The sequence below is a fragment of the Strix uralensis genome, chromosome 12 (assembly GCF_047716275.1).
Source record: "Strix uralensis isolate ZFMK-TIS-50842 chromosome 12, bStrUra1, whole genome shotgun sequence".
NCBI lineage: Eukaryota > Metazoa > Chordata > Aves > Strigiformes > Strigidae > Strix > Strix uralensis.
The window spans coordinates 1,558,612-1,579,351 of NC_133983.1; the positions used below are offsets into that span (position 1 = coordinate 1,558,612).

Genomic DNA, 20,740 nt, shown 5'->3' on the forward strand with positions numbered 1-20,740 from the left:
CTCAAGCACAGCCCTGATATCACAACACCAGGCATTAAAGACACACTTAGGAGAGAATATCATTATGATGGGGGTTTGGTCCTGGGGTGCTGCTGTGCTCCCACACCTTCCAGCTGGAGCTGGGGAGAAGCAGGCCCCATGGTTTGTGTTTCCAAGGGGGCTGAGCTGATGAGCAGGGGAATCTCACCTTCCCCCAGCGAATGCCGGCTGCTTTCTCCATGACTCCAGCCATGCCACATCCTGACAGCGGGATGCAATGCTGCAGCTGCAGCCCTGCCCAGGAACAAGCACTGAGACAGCCACATCCCTCACCTGTTCCATCAGTACGATGCACTGTTCCCCTGAGAAGCAGTGCCTGAAACTCCACACCTAGACCTACGCCCAGACACGGAGCACCCTGAGGCAGCACACGCTGCACTCCACAAGATTCTCCCATGTCCCCACGTGCTCCTCGCACCCCAAACCCTGCTCAGCCCAGGTGCTGCCCGTGCCTTGCCTGCAACCCAGCACCTGGAGCAAAAGTGGCTTCTGTCCTAAAACACAAGGGATTTCTGCCTTGCCACAGGGCTAGCTGGAAAATGTGAAGAAGGTACGTTTCCCCCAGGGTGTGGGGGAGCATTGTGAAAAGCTGCAGCTATGTGGCTTCACAAAGGCTAACGAAAGGCAAAAGACCACAGTGTGTCCTGCCAATCCAGATAGAAAGGATACTAAGGCTGCTGGCACTGCTCGGCAGCCTGCCATGAGAAATAACTCTTCAAAAATAGAAGCATGCTAATCTCAGGAACCTGCTGATATTGTCAATGACATTAATGAAGTGTTTTGAAAACCAGAACAAATGCCTCGGCTTTTTGGGGCTGTGCCGCCCCTTGTAATTTTCCGCAACAGCCGAGGAGTGGTCCGGCAGCAGCAGTGTGCTGCAGTTTGTGCCACTCAGCCCCCCCAAGAGCAGTGTCGCGGGGTCAGCTCTGCTGGGCTCCCAGCAAGCCTGGCACCTGCACAGGAAAGCCTGGCCAGCCCTCAGCACCCAAGGAAGAAGAGGTTCCCACGAGCAATTTCTGCTGTGAAGCAAAACCCATTAAGCATACTCAATGGAAACAGTGTCCAGGGAAGGTGGAAGCTCATGGTCTTCCTCTTCCCTCTTGTCATCAAGCCTTGTCTCAAGCCCTGTCTGGGTTCTTTCTCACTCCCTGAGGTCCCTCTCTAGCTCCCATCTCCTCCTCCTCCTCTCCTTTACCTCCCCACACACCTCCAGCTCTCTTCACCCCAACCTTTGGTCTCAAACCATGCCATGATGCGCAGCCTGGAAGTGGTCCTGCAGTTTGTTTCCTGAGATGTTACACTGTTTACAATGGTAAGTGGAGGCACTTCAGGACCCCTTCAAATGAGGGAGAACCATACTGAATGCTGACCTGCTTCCTGAGAGCCTCCAGATATGCCCCCTCTCCCTTCCTGCTCTGTTTCCCATCGTCTCTTCCCACCTCTTGTCTCCTGCCCGAGCAGACCCAAAGGGACCACAGCGGCTGCCACCCCCTGCCTTGCTCCCTGCAGCTGGCTGCCTTCCCTGGCACACTGTTCCCATGGCCAGATGCTTCCAGGGCTACTGTGGGTGGCAACTTCTCCATGGCTGTTTTTCTTGCTCCTTGGCAGCTCCTTCCGATAGAGCTCCCTCCGACAAGTGGTGGGGAGGAGAGATGCAACTTTACTTCTCCCTGTCTCTCACTGGCCCAACAAATTCATGAGGATGTATTGTAGAAATGGGACCAGCCACAGCTCCATCCACCACAGCCAGGATGGCAAATTTGTCCCTTGCAGAAGGGCTCTGAATTTCTGCATGGTACATGTTGAGCACTGGACTCAGGCTGGCAGACAGAGAACAGAGCTGCGGACGACCTGCTGGTCTCCTGTCTCTCTGATCTCTGTGCATCACAGCCTTTAAACACATACACACTCCATCCTAACTCCATTTCTCTGGCGTTTCAGCTGAGGAATAAGCAAGTAACACTTTGTGAAGGAGAAGGCAGCAGGACCCAGGGCGCTGACTCCCGCAGCCCCCCGCAGTGCCCCAGGACCCCGCAGGGCACTGACTGCTGCAGCACCAGGCGCGTCCGCACCCGCTCGGGGCGTACCCAGCACATCTCACATCGACTGAAGTGGCACAGCCAAGTGTCAGTCCATCTCCTCCTCTGCTACTCTTTCTTGGCAGCTTTCTCACCACTTCCCTCCTTACACAGCAATCAGTAATACTTCGTTTTCATTGCCTCTGCCAACCATATCCACTCTTCTTGTCTGCTCAGATCTAGGACAAGGCAGCGCAACCTAAACTCTGCCTTGAATCTCACTTGACTTGTGTTTTCGCCTGGCAGATACAACAGAAAGTCACTGAGACACCTCGTTTGATCTCACAGGCCAAATAGGATTCTGGCTATCTACAACCTTAAAGCAGTTACTGTAGGACCTGCACAAAAACAATGTCTTGAGCTCAGTGCCCCCTCTCCTGGCTGCTGACAAGCAGTGCACACACAGGCCCTCCCAGGCCACGGCCTTCCTGTGGACATCGTTTCAAACCCTCCTAGGAACTACTGGGAAAACCGAACGTGCACTTCAGCCCACAGCAGAGGTTACTGCAGACTTGGGCAGAAAAGGAGCAAGACAGTGTCTCTAAAACTGCATAACACCAGCAGGGTATAAAGCTGCAACGTGACTCTGTATCTAAGGTAGGCTGAGACGACGATATTGTTTGAGCAGAGAGTGGAACATGAAGCTTCCAGCTTCACTGACCCCAATTCATTGCAGAAGTATCTTAGTGGTGAAGAGATCACATTGGTTTGTGCACATTGGGTTTGTGCACGATAAACTAGATAAAAACTCAATACACTAGTAACATGTATGTTCAGCTCCAGCCCAGAGGCAGTAGGTTGGCAACCTCTCCACAGCGACGTGCACATGACATCCCCATTGTCCTGCTGACACCATGTCAGGTTTAGTTCCAAAACAAAGTCCATCAGGATGTTCCCACACCCAAAAGCCTCCTGGGTCTAGATGTAAGAAGCAACTCTGAGTCAGCAACACTACAGTAGAAGATAGAACTCAAGGCAAGTACTCAGATGGTCTTCACCCAGGAGACACATTCAAGGGAAGCCCAAACTGGAATAGCTTCTTTCAAAGCAGCATCTGCCTGGCCCAGACTTGAATCACATTGCCCCACCAGCACAAAGCACAGAAAAGCATGTTACACCCACTAGAGTTCAGCTCCCAAAGCCAGTCTCGCAAAGCAAAACCATCAGACCTAAGTTGAAAGTGTGCATGGTCTTCCCCCGTTACTCACTTGTGTGAGATGATGAAACCAGGGCAATCAGTCACCCTTCCACCAGATTTTGCACAAAGTCCCACTGACAGTTCTGCTCAGCATTTAGTGCTCAGGCTGCTGTCAACTCTAGCAAAAGCACTTCTGAGCAGGTAAGATCAGGGAAACAGGAGAAACATGGGCTTAGCACTGCACGCTTGGCTACTCTCTGCAGGGTCAAGTGGCTGTTCAGGTAGGAGAGAAGGTCAGAGAGTGGGAAAAGCACTTCTTTTATCTTTATAAGTTATCACATATGTGGCAGTCTTGAAGAAGCTTAGCAGTAAGGTTTTAATGGAACTTATCAAGGAAACCACAGTGACTTCCAAAAAGGGGAATCTTTTAGCTCTGACAAGCACTTACCAAGTAAGTATCTGTGCTCTGGCAGATGCAGTAGAGTTGGGAAAACCTGGCTGGTGCATCTGCTGTGACAGAGACACTGCCTACAGCCCAGAGGACAAAAGACACTCTTAATAAGAGAGCATTACCTTCGTTTGTCAGAAAAGGAAACTGAGGCAAGGAACAGCTTTGAGTTGCCTCCCGCCAAGCAGAGGCAGTGCCAGATGAATAGCTTATTTCTTTTAAAAAACCAACATGAACTCCAGAGCCATATGCTGTGCTACCAGACAATATGTTTTATAAAAAGCACATCTGGGGACAGAAGCAGCTCTGTGTGAAGAAAGCATTCACACTGTGCCTTTACTGAATTACATCACATCTCTGTTAAGAAACTGGTTCAATTAAAATTTTGAATGAAGCTCTTGTAATAGCTGGTCACCAAAAAATGGCTAGAAAATCACTGATCAGAAAGGCTTGTGCTCCTAACTCAGTTAGGTGCCAGTGTTTCTCTCATAAAAATAATATGTGGTGTTACAGTACGTCAGTTCTGAAAAATTTCTTGCTGCTCCTGCTCCTGGTTGCCGTTGGTCTGAATGACACCACCTATTGCTTCCAGGCTTGCAGAAGCAATCAGCTACTTCATTCTGCTGACCAAAAATAAATCAATGCCAGAGGACAAACTAAGACATTGTTTAGAGCAAAGGAGACCAAGGAAGAAACATTAATGTTTTGTGAAAAGGTAATTTAAGTAGGTGAGAAAGTGTGTGTGTGCTCTTTGTATTTAACTGGGGGTCAAATCTCCACAGCTGCCTCACCTGCTTGAAAAAAAATGCATAGAAGAGATAAACAAGAGGAACTGAGTTTTACAAAAAGTTAATGTAAAATTTAGGTGAGGAGATTTTTCAGTTTTACTATCCATTCCAACAGGAATTCACCACCAGGAACCCTGACTGACCATGTTTTCTGCTGTATCAGTTAACATGCAGGTTCGTCATCCACTGCAGCTGGGCAGGCGAACAGACTGCCTAGGGAGGCTGTGGGTCCTGCTGCAGAGGCAGCTTCTAAAGGCCTGGCTGCCAAACACCATCCTGAGACGGGTTAGACAGGGCGAATCACGGAATATCTCAAGTTGAAAGGGACCCATAAGGATCAAGTCCAACTCCTTGCTCTAGGGGAAGGACTGGGCTAGGTCAGCGCATACCTCTATTCAAAACCAGGCCATTAAAACCCAAACAAATATTCTGATGTAAACACATAACTAATCAGCATCTGAAGTTTCACATATTTTTTATTTGATTGCAATGAAAACCACTGTGGCAATACTGTAAAATGTGTCGATGGACTGATTTCTCATAAATATCAGTAGTCCTCCAGTTTAAAAGCTGAGGGACATGGGGAGAAATTACACTTCAAAGTCCTTTTCAGACCTCTTTTGTAGTTCTGTAATGAAGATTTATTGTGCCATGCTGAAAATACACAAGTTCAAACTCTTCTAACTTACAGCTTTCTGTGGTGCAATCATAGTTTGTGTTCATAAAAAGTACAGAGCACTCTTTTGTTGTATTTCTGGACAGAAAAAAAGGCATTCCAGCCAGCAAAGAAAAAACAAACAAAAAAATATCAACAGAATATCAAATCTACTAACCAAACACTGTAATTTAAAATCACAGGATTAGATTTTTTAAGGGTCTTACTGGTGTTTATTCCTAAATACTCAGGGTTACTAAAAGTGACGTTGCCTACTTACAAAAAGCCAGTGACATTGAGGACTACTTCAGGGATTTTTTTTCTCCCCACTCTGAAAGTAGCTGCACAAAATGTTGGCAAATGAGCAGCCGTCTGCTTGAACTTTGCACCCAGCAGTAGAGAAGAAAAACGGTCTTACAAATGTAGGAAAATGAGTTGAGATAGTCACCAAAATCAGTCCAGAAATTGATGGAACTAGTGATTTTGGTTATAACCCAACTGGATCTGAAAGCCACCATCTCATCAAAATAATCCTTCCAACTCAAAAACGGTTCTTATCAGAGATGACTTAGACCTGCATCCCTTGCAGCTCTGACACGCTACATGAGTCTATGCTACAGCACTTGGAGCAGGAGGGTACGAGTAGAGACAGCCAGCTTCCACCCACTACCCACCCCTCTACAACAAAGCTGAGGTAACATGGAATCACCTCCATCCATCTTGTGTTTCATAAAAATGCAATTTATAAAATCAATAGCTTATTGATTGGTTGGTAGTGTCTCTCCCACAACTTGAGCAACCAGCTATTACCCACGTGGATAAGTCAGACAGGAACTACTTCTACACTCACATGACTGCTCGAATGTAGCTCCTGACCACATTACCTGTAAGAGAAGAGGAATGATATAAGCAGGAATGAATTATCTATCACAGCCACAGTTTTGTAGAGACCTGCACTTTCCAATCTGTGACTAATTTTACTGCTGCAGAGCAATTCACAACACACATTTTACATTACAAGCGTCCCCTTACAAAATATTTATTCAACATAAAAATCCAGAAACAGACAATAGACAAAAGCTCCACCAAAATGCATAGGCTATTGTGTGCCATTAACTCATGAAGTGCAGCAGCATTTGATCTTGCATGTACTTGAAGTACTTTGCCAGGCACAGCTTCCAATTGGTCTCCTGTGCCCCGTGCAGTTGAGGCGAAGATGCCAAGGTGCTTGCGAAGCCAGCACGCTGCCCCCTCTCACCACCTCCAGAGGCAGAGCTTTCACTCCTCTGGCCAACGGCCACACACTCTTTGTACTCAGGTTTCCAGTTTGAAGTATCCAATATCCAGGTGCACCTGAAAGGCCAGTAACAACAACTCCAAGACTTGGATCTGGCTGTCACTTCCCAGCGATTCCCACAGAAGAGGAAGCGCTCGGTATCATTACGATCTGGCTCCTCCACTTAGGTACTCTGCAAGGTCCAGCTTCTACAGATGATTAGAAGCACCCATAAGATGTCTAATACCTGCTTCCAAAGGACAATCATCCTGATGACCATGCGAACCACATCCTACAGAGATAACCATCTGTTTTCTATCTCCAATCCAATGGGACTTCAGATAATTTAGTTTTTAGGGCATCCACACAGGATGATAACCACTGTGCTGTTCAGCAGGTTCCAACTCCAGTCACTACTACTGGCAAGAATGACATTTACTAGGATCATTTAGATGGATCAGAAGGAAGGAAACTCAGCTTGCTCTGTCCCTTCTACTAACCAAATTCAGTAATCAGAAGAATTTCTCATGGGAAAACAGATGGCTCAGAGGTTGAGAATCGGGGAGAGTTTCCATTAAAGTTGCTGCTTCTGATCCAGTCCAGACTAACTCTTTGTTGCCTTCTGTTGCCTCCTCCATAAAACAAGCAGAGGAGCTTAACACCCATCACAGAGACACATCCATCACAAAAGCCCCTCACATCAAACATTCTCCATCCCATGCAGCATCAACCCCGCAAGGGCCAAAAGAGAGAGCGAGGATGAGACTTGCACACCCACTTCGCTTGCTACATGGTGGAGGAGGTGTTTTTCTCCAAGGCATTAACACTGTGTACAAAAGTCAGCAAAGAAAAACATTCCTGCATCACAAAGAGTACCTGTTGCACCTCAATGTATAAGAAATGGGAAAAATTCAATGCAGTTTGTGACACACTTTTTTCCACATCACTGGGGGTCAGCGACAGCTGTTCCCAGGAGGTTGGAATGAGAAGGGCAAGATGAAATACAGAGAATTACACTTTTCTCCCAAAAGATCCGGTACTGTAAATATCAATTTGGAAGATAAGGAATAATAAATGTTAATTACCCTTTTAGAAAACCCTGTCATACCCTTTCAGCCACCTAGAAAACACTTTAACTGAAAATCCTCAGGAGTTGTATGGGTAAGCTGTAAAGCTATCCAGTGATGTGAGGCCATCTATTTTTTATACCCTTGCTGCCTGCTTTTAAAATTTGCACTAGTGTAATCCAAAAATGTTACAGAGAAGAATTCCCATTAATGATCAGGAAGCCTGTCCTTCCCCAAAGCTGATTCATCTTGCTCTTCTGTGGCAGACAGACTGTAAACCTCTCAGTGTCCCCCACTGTAGCACCATGTTCTTCAAGGCTTTCAACCATCCACATCTGTGAACTTTCTTTTCCCGTAATTCTGGACCAGACTGGAAGCTCTGATTTGAGAAGCCTGTCCCTTTTCCCAGCATTGGAAGTCATTCAGCCCTTTCTGGCCAGCTCGAAATAAGGCTCGCTCCAGTTCATCCAGCCGAGCCACCAGCGCTGATGTGTCTTCGTTGTAGGCATTCTGAGAGGAGTCCATGATACGACGGAAACGGCTAATAAACGTCTAACAAAGATAAGCAGAATTACTGACAAGTAACACAGGGGTTTCTTCAGCACAAATGCTAGAAGCCTGAGCTTTCAAGACTGAAAAGCAAAAGTGTAGGCTCTAGTTGACAACTAGTCAAGGGTCTGCAAACAGCACAGCACTTATTAATCCTGGATACAAAGACAAACCATTTCCTGTCTGAGCTGGGAGAGCAAGTGCCTGATACACTGGATGGGAAGCAAGAACAGAATTAGATTTTGGCTGCTTCCTAATGACAGGCTTGAGCAGACCACAGGGTATAACACAATTACAATCTATTCCATCTCACTTCACAAGCAATTATTGCTTTAGAGAGGGTGGAATGAATTTCATGCCACAGCAACTGCTGCAGGAACATACAAGCTGCAACTTGCGAACGGCCTGGGAAGTTAAGCCAAACACAGCCACTGTTAAGCATTCAGTATGCTGAAAAAACACTTAGCCACCAAAAAAGTCAAAAAACCAAATCTACAACTAATAGGTAACATTTTAGAAAGCTAAGCAACAAGACATATTTAAGGATTTTTACTTCCCTCCCTACCTTTGCTTTTGGGAATAAAGAAAAGAGGGTCAAAACTCTTTGAAAACTGTGCTTTGTTATTTCAGAAGCTGATTCCAGAATCATCAGAACTGTAGTATTTTAGAGATTTACTTACAGAATAAATATGTTATAAATTAATAACTCTCATTTTGCCTTTGACACTGAATAGTTATACTCCACATTTATAGTTCCTGAATATTTGGGAGACGAAGTATTTTTGGTGTTCTGTTTACTTTTTAAGTCAGCATAACTCCCCTCTTGTTTGCTTTTAATAAAGAGAAGGCATACCTTGCATGCTTTGATTTTTCTGTCAACAAGTAATGCATGCTAATGCGGGTTTTTTCCCAAGATGTCCATTAGCAGAAAGAGAAAAGACAAGGAAAGGTGTGGTCACCTCCTCAATGCAGAAAGCAAGCTTTCAGTGGACAACTCCAAGAAAGCAGCAGTGCTTTAAAGCCTCGCCGCATCAGCCCTCATTTAAAGAGCAGAGGAAAAAAAAAAAAAAGAAGAAAAAAAAAGCCAATAACAATCATCCCAGACTACTTAGAGAGCTTGCTGAAGAAATCTCAAAGCTGTTAGTGGTTATCTTTAAAAGCTCAAACAGCACAGAAGTCCGGAAGCTGGCAAAGATGGTATCTATCTTTTAAAAGAGAAAGGGGAGATGGAGAGGGAGGAAGAGCCAGGGAATTAAATCCATGAGTATCAATTCCTGGAAACATACTGGAACAAATAAACTATACATAAACTTCTGCAAGAAAACAGAGTGAAGAGTAGCAGCCAACATGGACTTGCCAAGAACAAACTTTGAGACACCAGCCTAGCTTCCTATGACAGCAGGATGCTAGGCCCTACAAAGGGAGAAAAAGCAGCAGACAGGTATCTGCCATGGGACATTCTTGCAAGGTTTGGCTAAACACACGTAGGTGGTCCGTAAAGACAACTATCCACAGCTCCTGTCAGGAGGGAAGAACATATCGAGCGGAGTTCAACAGAGGTCTATCTGGAACCAAGTACTTTTTGATATATTAATACACTTACTAAAGGAACCAAAGTTATGTTTATTAGATTAGCAAACAACATGCAGAAGGAGGAGGGATGACTGCAAGCATGTTGCAGAACTCTTTAATTCATAATCAACAAATTAGAGAGAAAGTGGGAAAACAACAGGATGTAATTCAGCTGGGACTAATGTAAGGTTTTACATTAAGGAAGAAATAGGGAACTGTACAAATGCTGGAAGAGGAACGATTGTCTGGGTATAGAATCTGTACTGTCTTACCGTGGACTGTAAACCGAACGCGTATCAATGTCACTATTGTGAAAAACAAGATGAGCAAAGAGCATCATGGCCTACAAAAGTCACAAAGTAATCTTTTTGTTTACATCAGCACAAGTCCTGAGCAGGAGACTTCAGGGCACTGCATGTCACAGTGGATGCAGATCAACTGTAAAGATATCAGCAGTGCACAGTAAGGACAATTGGAGGTTAGAAAGCATGACCCATGAAGAGATACCAAATGAACTGGGACTGCTGCAGGAAGGAAGAGAATGATCTGTTTACTGTGTATGAGACAAACAGAACAGGGCTTGTATTGCTGCAAAGGAGCTTTAGTTTAGACATTAGAGGAAACCTAAGATTAGGATGGCGAAGCACTGAAACAGATTGCCTAGAGGAGTGTGCATTCTCATCACTACAGTTTTAAAAACAGAGTAGAAAACCAGAAATAATAGAGGGTGAATTAATTCTGCCTTGCAGCACGGGCACAATTAAATAATCTTACCTGTTTTACAAGATTTTATGAAATACCATATTTATAGTGTGGAAACTCCAAGCTAAAAATCACACTGCTGGGTGCAGACTTGAGGCTTCCACCATTAGACGGTGTGGTAGCCAAAAGGGTCATCCTACATCTTTATCTAGAAATCCATATTCAATCCAGAAGTCATTTGGATTAAAACAGGATATTGTTCCTGTCTGATGAGCTGCTAGGAACAAGAGGAAGATGGAAAAATGTAGAACCAAATTTCAAGACTTAGTTCAGTTACTTGCCTGCAGGATAGTCTGAGCTATCTCAGGATTCTCTGGATTGTCAAAATTCAGGAGCTGGGAGCCAAATCCATAGTAGTATGGCCCCATTTTATGGAGATCGACCACATTGGCATCAGCGCTGAACACTGTCCTCCAGGCTTCCCTGTAAATCTTTGGCAGTTCCACAGAAATTATTCTTCTTTTGCTGTCATGTAGACCTTTAGCAAGCCACAGAGGTATTTCCAGCTTTGATCCCTGCATGAATGAGAAAGAACAAAAGTTGTCCTTGCCATGAAAATATGAGTAAAGCAACCCCAAAGACAGACAGTGAACTTTATTAATGAAGATTCAGTATTAGAAAGAGTCAATTTTGTTTTCAGAACAGCCTACTGTAATTGTAATATTAACCAGACACACTTTAGAGGCATTAATTATTACTGCAAGGCTCTGAAAGTGGATTTCTTTTTTAATCGATGCTGTTACTGCACTTAAAAAGCAGGTAGGAGCATAAATTTCCTTGCAGTGACCCCAAAAATTGAGCACCGCCGGGGCCTGGCCGCGCGGAAAGAGGCGCGCCGGGCGGCCCCCGAGCCCCCACAGGCCCGGCCCGGGCCTACAGCTCCCAGCGGCCCCCGCGCCCCCGCGCCCGCCGCCCGCGCCGCGCCGCCCCGCGAGGTGGCTGCTGGGAGTCGTAGTTCCCCCCCCCCCCCCGCCGGTCACCTCCGGGATGGCGTCGCCAGGGCCGGCCCCCTGGCCCAACGCGAAGGCCAGGCGCGGCAGGCTGCTCTCGGCGCGGCCCGGCAGCTTCTCCTGCGACATCAGGATGTCATCCAGCGACAGGAAGTTCTCCTCCAGGCCCAGCCCGGGGCCCACAGGGAAATACGCCTCAGACATGGCCGGGCGAGCGGGCACCGGAGCGGCCGCCGTGCCCCGCGGCTCCCGCCCAGCCAACCGGGCCCCTCCCGCCGCGCATGCGCCGTGGGACCGCCCGCCTCCGCCCGCGCCGCCGCGCCCCGTGCCCGGCGCGGGGGTCGGGGTCCCCCTCACAGCCGCGCCGGGCGAGGGGAGGGGAAGCGAGGCGTCAGGCTGCGAGCTGCCGAGCCCCGGCCCTGGCGCGGCCTTGTGTCCGTGCTGGCGGGTGTCCCCCTTTACGGCAGGGGACAGGCTCCGGCTTGCTTTCGGACTAGGCCCTGGGCAGGGCCTTGCGGCTGCCACCCCCTCCCAGCACAGCAGCCTCGGCCCTGCGGGCAGAGCCCTGGCACGGGGGTGTCTCGAAGGCCTAGGCCGTCTGAATACACACACCGGGCGGGTTTAGCCGCAGAGCTCCCCACAGCAGTGTGCTCAGGTCACGGCTGACGAGTCCCCGTCCTCTGGCACGACCCTCCGGCCTGCTGCAATGTCTGGCCCCTCAGAACAGCTGTCCTGGCAGGCGAGGGAGCGCCTTGCACCTTAAATACACTGATTTGAACCTGCCGGTTAGCTCTATGAAAAGCCAAGTGAATGTCGCTCGTGTGGTTAGTTATCCCTGCGTTTGTTTTTGGCAATTAAGGACATGGGTCATCTTGCGGAGTACAAGGGTGATGGATGTGACTGTGCTGAGTAGCCAGAAGTTGGTATTAATGAGCTATGTATACCATGGATGTCAAAGTGAGGCTACATCCCGATGTGTTTTAGTGCTATAAAGAAATGAAGTAATATTTTGATGGCAGAATCAAATACCCTGTGCTAAATTCTGGGTTTGATTGTATAAGCATAACAACAGTGGTTACCTCCCATTTTTTATCTGAATTTTACTTCATGTTGGAACCAGACATGCTTTTTTTTTTCCTCATTATTCTGTTGTTTCAAAATTAGCTCATTTTTCACCACATTAAAGTTTTCTTGCTATTCCGTAAGCTGTATGCTGAAAACATTACCCTTTCTATATACAGTGGCCTATAAAATAACATTTAAATAATCTAGTAAATATTTCAGTCTCTGTTCTGCTAAGGAAGAAAAACAAGCAACTGAGCAGAGCTGAAACTGAGAGACCTGACAATGTCCCTGAAAAATAATGACAGAGTTATTTATAGGGGGTTTGATGATTTGTTTAATGACATTTTCAGTCCATGACTAAGGCGTAAGCCAACGCCTCTTCAATTATCTTTTAATTCTTACAACCTCAGCATTCTTCGTGCTGCTGTTTGCTCAAGCTGGATCCATTGTGATTTGGAATTGGTTTGTCTTCATTAATTAGCATGCTAGTACTTTAATATCTTGATCAAAGTCAAACCCATGCAAAAATAATCAAATTTGCACCAGTTTATTAAATCTTGTGCTATTTTATTTCATACTAAGAAAAATAAAGAACGGGCAGTGGAGACTGAGACTTTAGGATGATGTACTTCCATCACCTACACACCCCTTAGGTACCATGGCAGTATATGCTATAAAAATCCAGCCAGCAGAGAAATGGCAAGCTTTTTGTGAACCGTGGTGTGCTGGATTTGCAAAAATCTAAATGCCGTTAGTTTGTGAGACAAGTATCGGAAGCAGACCCAAGAGCAGAAGAAATGTATGCGCGTGTGTTTGTCCGTGTGACATGCACACTGCTGATTTTAGAACGTCCCCTTTTCCCATTAGTCAGGTGCCTTAAATCCTGACAACAGCTGTAAGGGAAAGGCACGCTCCTGAAAAGAGGTTTGATGTAAGAGATAGTTTCTTGTAAGATGCTGAATTTTTACCTATGGTACAGAAAACATGCATTATAGTAGAGGTAGCAATGTTAGCTATTGTGTTGGTTTTGTGGTTTTTTTAATGAGAGATGAAGTCTTCCTGTTTGGAAAAATCCTTCTATCTGTGCACATTTTTCAAATGAGTTACAAAGCAATTTCCAGAAGCTCTTTCTAAAGGGCAGTTCTGATAAAATTATTATTTGCTGAATTGGATTAGTAAAAATATGCCCCGATGAATCAGGTTTAGGAAAAAAATCTCTATGCTAAATATGAAAGCTTGCACTGTGAGTGAGAAGAGAGAACTATGCAAATGAAATATTCTCTTTTTCTAGGGTGCAGAAGAAACACATCCAGAAAAAGAAGAAAGAAAATCACTGCTTGCCTGTGTCCGAAGATGCCTCGGCCTGTAGCACGTGATACTGAAATAAGGCACAGAGGTGAGGAAAGCCTAAGGTACTGAGCAGAGTTGAAAGAACACAAAGGGAAAGATGTTTACACTCACTGTAAAATCAGTTGAAAAATTGTTCTTTGGTGAGAATTTTAAAGAATGATGGGTTTGGTAGCCAAAATTATGTCACCCCTTTTTGTAGCATGTTTGCCTTCTCCTTCTGAGAAAGGTACTAGGCAGGTTCTTATTCTTGAACACTTGTGTGTGAATTTTAGTATAAAAATATGCATAATGAGCCCAGCATCCTAAACCATATTATATTTTCATAAATATGATTTCAAGACCTTCCTGAAAGAAAAGGAATGTCCTGCCATAACTGAGCCTGTTTGTACTTGGAGGATTTATAAACTGGAGATTTCATTCTCCTCCTGCATTTGTGTAAAGTGAGAACCCTTTATGTCACATGGAGCTACACTAGCAGAAGTAGTCTGAGAGGGGTGTCAGACCCTGTAGCTTTACAGAGACAGTAACAGAATCCCTCAATAACCACAGTAAAGAAAAGATTGAAAGTGTGTAAGAAGAAAGGGAAAGAGATGTTGAGAGAAGGTGGTGGTGGAGCAAAGAGGCAGGAGGTGAAAGCGTATGCCAAAAACTGAGTAATGACAGAAAAAAATATTACAGAAGGAAGTCTGAGTTGTGGTGGTTAAAACCCAAATTACTTTCAGGTACGGTAGATAAATTGAGAAGATTGCAAAGTATGGGAAAGAATGAAATCAAGGGACAGCTGTTACATCCCATCTATGTACTTTTTAAATCTTGAATACCACAAAATTCAGCCCATTTAATATCTCCGATAAATTCAGAGAAGCAAACTTAAATTGCTTGCTTCTTCTAGGGAGCTTCATTTGATCAGAGCAAGCTGATGTCTCTGTATTGCACAGCTGCTGAGATGTGTTATGACAGCACGTGTATGTGATGCTATGACAGAGTCAGCTGATACTGCCATCATGGGTACTTTAAATAACATTAAATACCTGAAGTAGGACAACTGAAAAAGCTGCAGGATGTTAATGGGAGCAGGAAGTACCACTCTCTGTGACCTCATCTTACTTTTTAAGGTCACAGTGAGAGAGGAATCATCAGTCTCTACGTATTGGACTAAACCACAGCACAAAGGTTTATATTGAGCCTTTGTCCGCTCTCACGCAGGATCTCAGTTACCATATAGGATTGTAGTATGACCTGCTTTGCTTATGTGTTTGTTAGCAAGTAATCAGAAATGCTGGCAGAGTTTTTGGCTGTCTTAAGATCCCTAGATGAGACAACTGACTTCAGTGGAGCCAGAATCTCATTGTCTAATCCTGGCCAAGGGATCCTGAGTGCACGAGTGAAACTCAGGCATGTGGTGTGCACACTTCTGAGAGCAGAGCTTTCTGTTCCGTGGTGTCCAGCTGATAGAAGGCAACACACTGTATAGCACATATCCTTCTCCCACAGCCCCAGGCTTTCTGATGCTCCTTAGATCATTTCTTTCCCTCCTGGAACTTTCACTCACCAAATTTGCATTTCCTAATCAGTTAACTTGCCTGGGGCAGTGAGAGTTCTTATTTGCAAGTAATGCCATACCATATCTTTGATACAAGCTTTTGCAACCCCTTTGTTGTGCAAATACGGGCATATAAATCAAGTAAACCAATTGGTTTCAGTAGGATTATCATAAGAGAGTTAAGTGCTATGTCATATGAATACTGCTCTCCGAGAGGCAGATTCTGCAGTCCAGTACAACTTTATTTTTTGAAGGAAAGAGGGTAGCAGCACAAGTCACTAGTTAAACCAAGGAGATAATCACTTTCCTGTTCAGTTTAGCTGCAAATGTGAGAGATTCAGCAATATTAATGATACATCATAATTATATTTACCTCTCAAAGTATCATTCCTTTCCACATGGAGGAAGGGAGGAGGATTGTGTCACATTTTGCGGGCAGGAGAACGGCCACAGAAGTGAAGGGATTTAGGGAAACCAAGCATCCTGTGAGAAGGGTCTGCTGGCTTCCAGCTTCTAGCCAAGGGTCTCTTAGCACGAAGGCAGCGATGTCAGCAGGGACTCTGGCCTGCTTGTAGAATGAATTTCAAAATCTTTTAAGCACCTACTGAAAAGGAATATTGAAGTGAGAAGATAAACCGGATGCTATAGCTGCTATTGCAAACAGCAGTTTTGACAACCAAAGTGAAAATACAAGCATTTCTAGAACTCTTCAATATTTTTTCCCAGCTGTCATTCACTGTGTGAATCTCTGTTATTATGTGGGAGTGGATTCAGCAATTTCCAAGGCGTTTTAAACTGTTGTGGTTTTTTTGCTGGTAAGTGGAAAGTCACCGTTAAGTCAGCAGCAGGCATTTGATGAAGGTTTCTTCTTTAAAGGAGTGGTGCCATGTTGCTAAAACTTTTATGATTTAGATGGGAGTACTGCCAAAATTGTTGGTGTTTCTTGCATTCGGAGTTCCCTAGATGGCAATTTACTATTGTTTTTGTTTAGAAGTGTGGGAAAAGGTAATTGTGATAACTGCCTCCAGCAAGAAATTGAGGAAATTGCTGATTACTGCACAGAATTGTATATCTGCAGTAAATTCAAAAGGGGGGAGATTTCTCAAACTTTTGGTGTCTTCAGGCGATTATGATGATGTGAGTAGAAAACTCACATGTATTTTTATTCTATTTACATCCACTCACATGACGTGGATGAAAGAAAAGTAGTGTTCAATCTTGAGAGGGAGACCCTTTCCTACCTGTAAAGTACTCAAGCTGCTGAGCAAAACAATGAATCCTTTACACAGTATAAAACAATAAACATCAGCAATTTCCTTTTTCTTATGTCTCACCACTTGCAGTAAATATCGTAGGGAGAGGTTGGAAATTAAGCCTTTCCACTGAAGTTGCATGCACTCCTACTCTATTCAGCAAAAGGCTGCTCAATGCCCAGAGACAAAAAACATCTAATGAATAATCAATATTTGTGCACAGAAGAAAGTTGGGTTTTTTTTAAGAAATTACATAAAAACTAGAAACTGGTGACTGGTTTGAAAGGAAGATACAGGAGTGGGGTGCTATATGATCTTCACTTTTTAAGTGATGTTGGGCTTTTTTTGTGAGCTATCCAGGACATTTCCTGTAAAAGCAAGCTAAAATTTGCAAATTTTACCCCTTAAAGAAAAGAAAAGATTATTCTTTGTCTTTCAGACTCAAATAAGCAATTATAATAGCTGACTACGTATATTTTAAATATTTTTCTCTTTATATCCTGATAATCTTTTTCTTCACGTTACTCTGGAGAGTTTTATTAAGTGAGTGAGTTACTGAAAAAAAAGGCAATATTACTTATTTCTCAAGATCTAGAATAAAGGCTTGAATTCTGAATTGCAGGGAGAGTAGGTTCATATCAACTCACTTACATGTAATCAGTAAGTTACCAAAACACAAATGCTACCAATTTCTTCACTGCCCTCATTCAGTTTCTTGTATCTGGCTTTTTTTGCTTTTTTTGCTTTTCCCCTCCCTGTATCTGTCATGTCCTCTATACCAGTGACCCAGGATCACTAGCTGGAGAGAATGGCAGTCATCTGCATTTCATGTTTTCAACTGCCTGTGCCCTTTGAACCATGGTTTCAGTGTTACCAGCATTATTCCAGCCCTTCATCTGTCAGCAGTAGATGAGCAGAATGCTGAGATGTCAGGATTCTTAGAAACAGGATCTCCCTTTGCTTGGTCAGAGTGTGAATGCTCCTTTTGGCCCATGGCTTGCTGTCTTTGGCCAGCAGAATTTCTGAATACCTCAAATCTGATTGCCTCTTGGCTGCTGCTTTATAGTTCTGGACTGTGGATATCTGGTCAGGCTGTCCCACTTTTTTGAGGCATGCTAGAATAGGAAAAGATCCAAATTGTTTCTTCTCTGATCACGTATGGGAAGTGACATCTAACAGCACCTTGCTGACACTGCACCATCTCAAAAAGTAGAAAATCTTGTTTATAGCTTGTGAAAAGCTTTTTTACATCCTTCAATGTAATATATATAATGCTATAGAAATATCACATTACATTGAATACATACTGAGAATTTGGCTAATAAAATGTGATTATAGTCAGAATTAGAAGACCAAAAAGTCTGTGCCCCAGTGGGAAAAATTATTAGTATAGTAACAGCTGGGAGGTCCATGAAGAGCAGACCAAAAGCAGAGTTTCTTGCTTGCATTCTGGCACCTTGGGAGACAGAGAGGTAGCTGCTGTGGCTGAGAGGAAACCATCTAAGAGGTGGGCTGATGGCAGCATCTCCTGAGCTGCCGAAAGGATGTCTCTGCAGTCCTGCAGGATCCACCGTCTCTACCAGGCAAGTGATCCCAGGTGGTGGGGGCTTGCAAAGCATGTGGGGAGAGTTTGAGATATTAACCCTTGGAGTCAAAAGATTAAGGGGATGATGCAGTTAATTTTGAACATCCTGTCTGGAAGAAGTCCAGTGATTCACGGTGTGGGGGAATGCGAAGAAAAGACAAGACAGGCAGCTTTCATCAGCTGACAGATGAGTGGCTCTGTAGTTCTGAGAACATCCTGTCGCAGTGTATCCTCAAATCTGACAGCTTTTCTCTTTCAGGCATGGACTACTCTTTGATCCTATAAAGTTTATTGTGGTTTTCATGAAACGCCCCTAGAGGTGGCCAGCAATATATCTCATTGCCAGTAAGTCAGCAGTGTGCAAGTGTCATCAGCTAAATATCCAGGAATGTTATATTCAAAAGTGACAAAACACCATGAGATGTTTTAAAAGCAAATGTATTTTCTCTGGACTTTGTGGCTTGTACTCAGTGTCAGGCTTTATCACACAAACCCAGATGTGGATTTTTGGCAGGGTTTTAACCTCTTCTAAGAAAGACTGCCTATCTTTTGATTTTCTCGTTTTCTTATAATCCTGTATTCACAAGCAGAGCTAGTCAAATAACAGAAAAGCACATTCAGTGGGGAAGGTTTGGCAAACCCAGAATAATGTCATTGAGATGAGTGATGGGTTTAGACCTTATTTTCAAAATATGAAGTTCAAAAATCTATCTCCTTCTCACAGAATTGCAGGGCCAAATATCTCCATGGCATAAATAGATGTAAATCCACTACAGAAAGTGCAGTTATATCTGTTCACCAATGGTGATTTTTTTTGTTGATATCATCTTTCAATATTACAATTAGCAGTCCTTAAAGAGGTTGAAACCTTCTTTGATTGGTGCTTCACTTTTCTTCTAATGCTCTCCATCCTGGAGCTTCTGAGTGCATTAAGTAATGTGTCATTTACATTTTAGTCTTTCCCTTATGGCCTTTCTGAGCCTTGTATGCAGTACAGAGTTGTTTCTCTGCTTCATTTCTAAATGCCCACACTACTATGGCTTGCTAATAGAGATGTCAGGCTGGATGATAGTCGGTTTTTCTTCAGGTGAAACATGATGGGGTTTGTGGTTTCTAACAAGCTCATTCCACAGACCAAGGCTCAGCAGTTCTTAGATGCCCAACTCTGTTAGGGGGTAATTATCAATGGGACATGAGGTATCAAAGAGGGACTTCACAGCTCTGTAGCTGTGGCTTATTGGTTTCCTGTACGTATGAGCTTTGTTCGTGTGGTAGAAAATTTTGTTCAAAACAGAACCAAGTGAAAGAGATGAAAATCTCAACCAGGTGAGACCTGCTGATGTGTCTTAGCAGAGACAGTTCGGGCCAATGTCAGAATGGCTGGTGAACTTCTCAGATGGGAACGTCAGATGCACCTGGAAGCTTCTTGGTGCACACAGCAGTTTGTTGCCCCTTTGCCACAAAGCAAAAAAAAAAAAAAAAAAACAACGCACAGAGGTGGTTAGCATATCTGAAATGTTAATGATGTCAAATGTGTGAGTCAAGCCTTGAAGATAAAGGTCTAATGCAATTGCTGAAAATTGCAGTAGGTTGTTTATAACATCCTTTGCATTCAAGCCTACTTTGACTTTAAATATTAAGAATAATTTTATTATGGATCTTGGCTGGGATGGACTTAAATTTCTTCATAGCAACCTGTATGGTGCTCTGCTTAAATCTGTGGCTAAAACAGTGTTGATAATGCACCAGTGTTTTGGCTGTGGCTGAGTAGTGCTTGCACAGAGGCCAGGCTTTTTCTGCTCCCTCCTCCAGTGAGTAGGCTGGAGGTGGGCAAGAGATGGGGAAGGGACATGGCTGGAACAGCCCATCAGAGGGATATTCCATACCATATGATATTATGCTCAGCAATAAAAGCTCAAGGAAAGGAGGTGGAAGGTGGTACATTCATGGTCATGGCATTTGTCTTCTCAAGCAATGCTTACACGTGCTGAGACCCTGCTTCCCAGGCAGTGACTGGACATCTGCCTGCCAATGCAAACTAGTGAATTAATTCCTCTTTTTGCTTTTGCTTTCCCTATTAAACTTGATCCATGAGTCTTTTCACCTTTCTTCCATTTTGTCCCCATCCTACAAGAAAGGGGAGTGAGAGAGAGGCTGGATGGGTGTTTGGCTGCTGACTGAGGTCAACCCATCACTAGAAAATAGACACTTAGCTCCTGTTCCTAATACACACTGCTCATCTTGTTTCCCTGCATGAGGTTACATTTTTATTGCAGAATATTCCTCTACTTTTAAATTTTCCATGGCATCCAGTTTTCTTCTGAATAATTAGTTGAGGAGGTAATGGCATCATCATAGTTTGCTCTGACTTTCCACACCACAACAGTTAGCTATTTCTACAAAGCTGATTAGGAATGACATCCTTAAAAACATTGAATTTAAATTAGTGTTTAGGTTTCAGAGTTAATGTCTCATGAAAACCCAGCCTCCTGAGGTGTAAGAGAGATGGTATCGATTCTTTTCCTTAATTCAGCAGGCTGGTGCAAAAAGGTTTGAAGAGCCACTCTTGGACTACACAGACAGCTCTACAGGAGCAGTTTAAAACTGTAGATTCATATAGAG

The 20,740-nt window shown here is 44.2% G+C and overlaps 1 protein-coding gene across 2 annotated transcripts; it reads right to left on the reverse strand.

Moving 5' to 3' along the window:
- Positions 1-4,949: 4,949 nt before the first annotated feature.
- Positions 4,950-11,584, reverse strand: GINS3 (GINS complex subunit 3). Of its 2 annotated transcripts, XR_012630540.1 has the most exons (4): positions 11,353-11,584; positions 10,654-10,887; positions 5,997-8,041; positions 4,950-5,245 (listed from the first exon to the last, which is right to left on the reverse strand). XR_012630540.1 is itself a non-coding variant. In XM_074881543.1 (3 exons), the coding sequence occupies exons 1-3, from the start codon at positions 11,524-11,526 to the stop codon at positions 7,811-7,813; spliced, it is 639 nt and encodes a 212-aa protein (XP_074737644.1). In that variant the 5' UTR covers positions 11,527-11,584; the 3' UTR covers positions 4,950-7,810. The 2 variants fall into 2 exon arrangements, 1 of the variants encoding a protein (XP_074737644.1); XM_074881543.1 differs by having other exon boundaries at positions 4,950-8,041.
- Between the last annotated feature and the right edge of the window lie 9,156 nt (positions 11,585-20,740).

Coding starts and splice junctions, on each gene's coding strand:
- GINS3 (XM_074881543.1), bottom strand. CDS start 11,526: ATGTCTGAGGCGTATTTCCCTGTGGGCCCCGGGCTGGGCCTGGAGGAG. Junction 10,888..11,352: donor CTGGCGACGCCATCCCGGAG/GTGACCGGCGGG, acceptor TCATTCATGCAG/GGATCAAAGCTGGAAATACC. Junction 8,042..10,653: donor TAGCTCAGACTATCCTGCAG/GCAAGTAACTGA, acceptor TATCTTTGTTAG/ACGTTTATTAGCCGTTTCCG.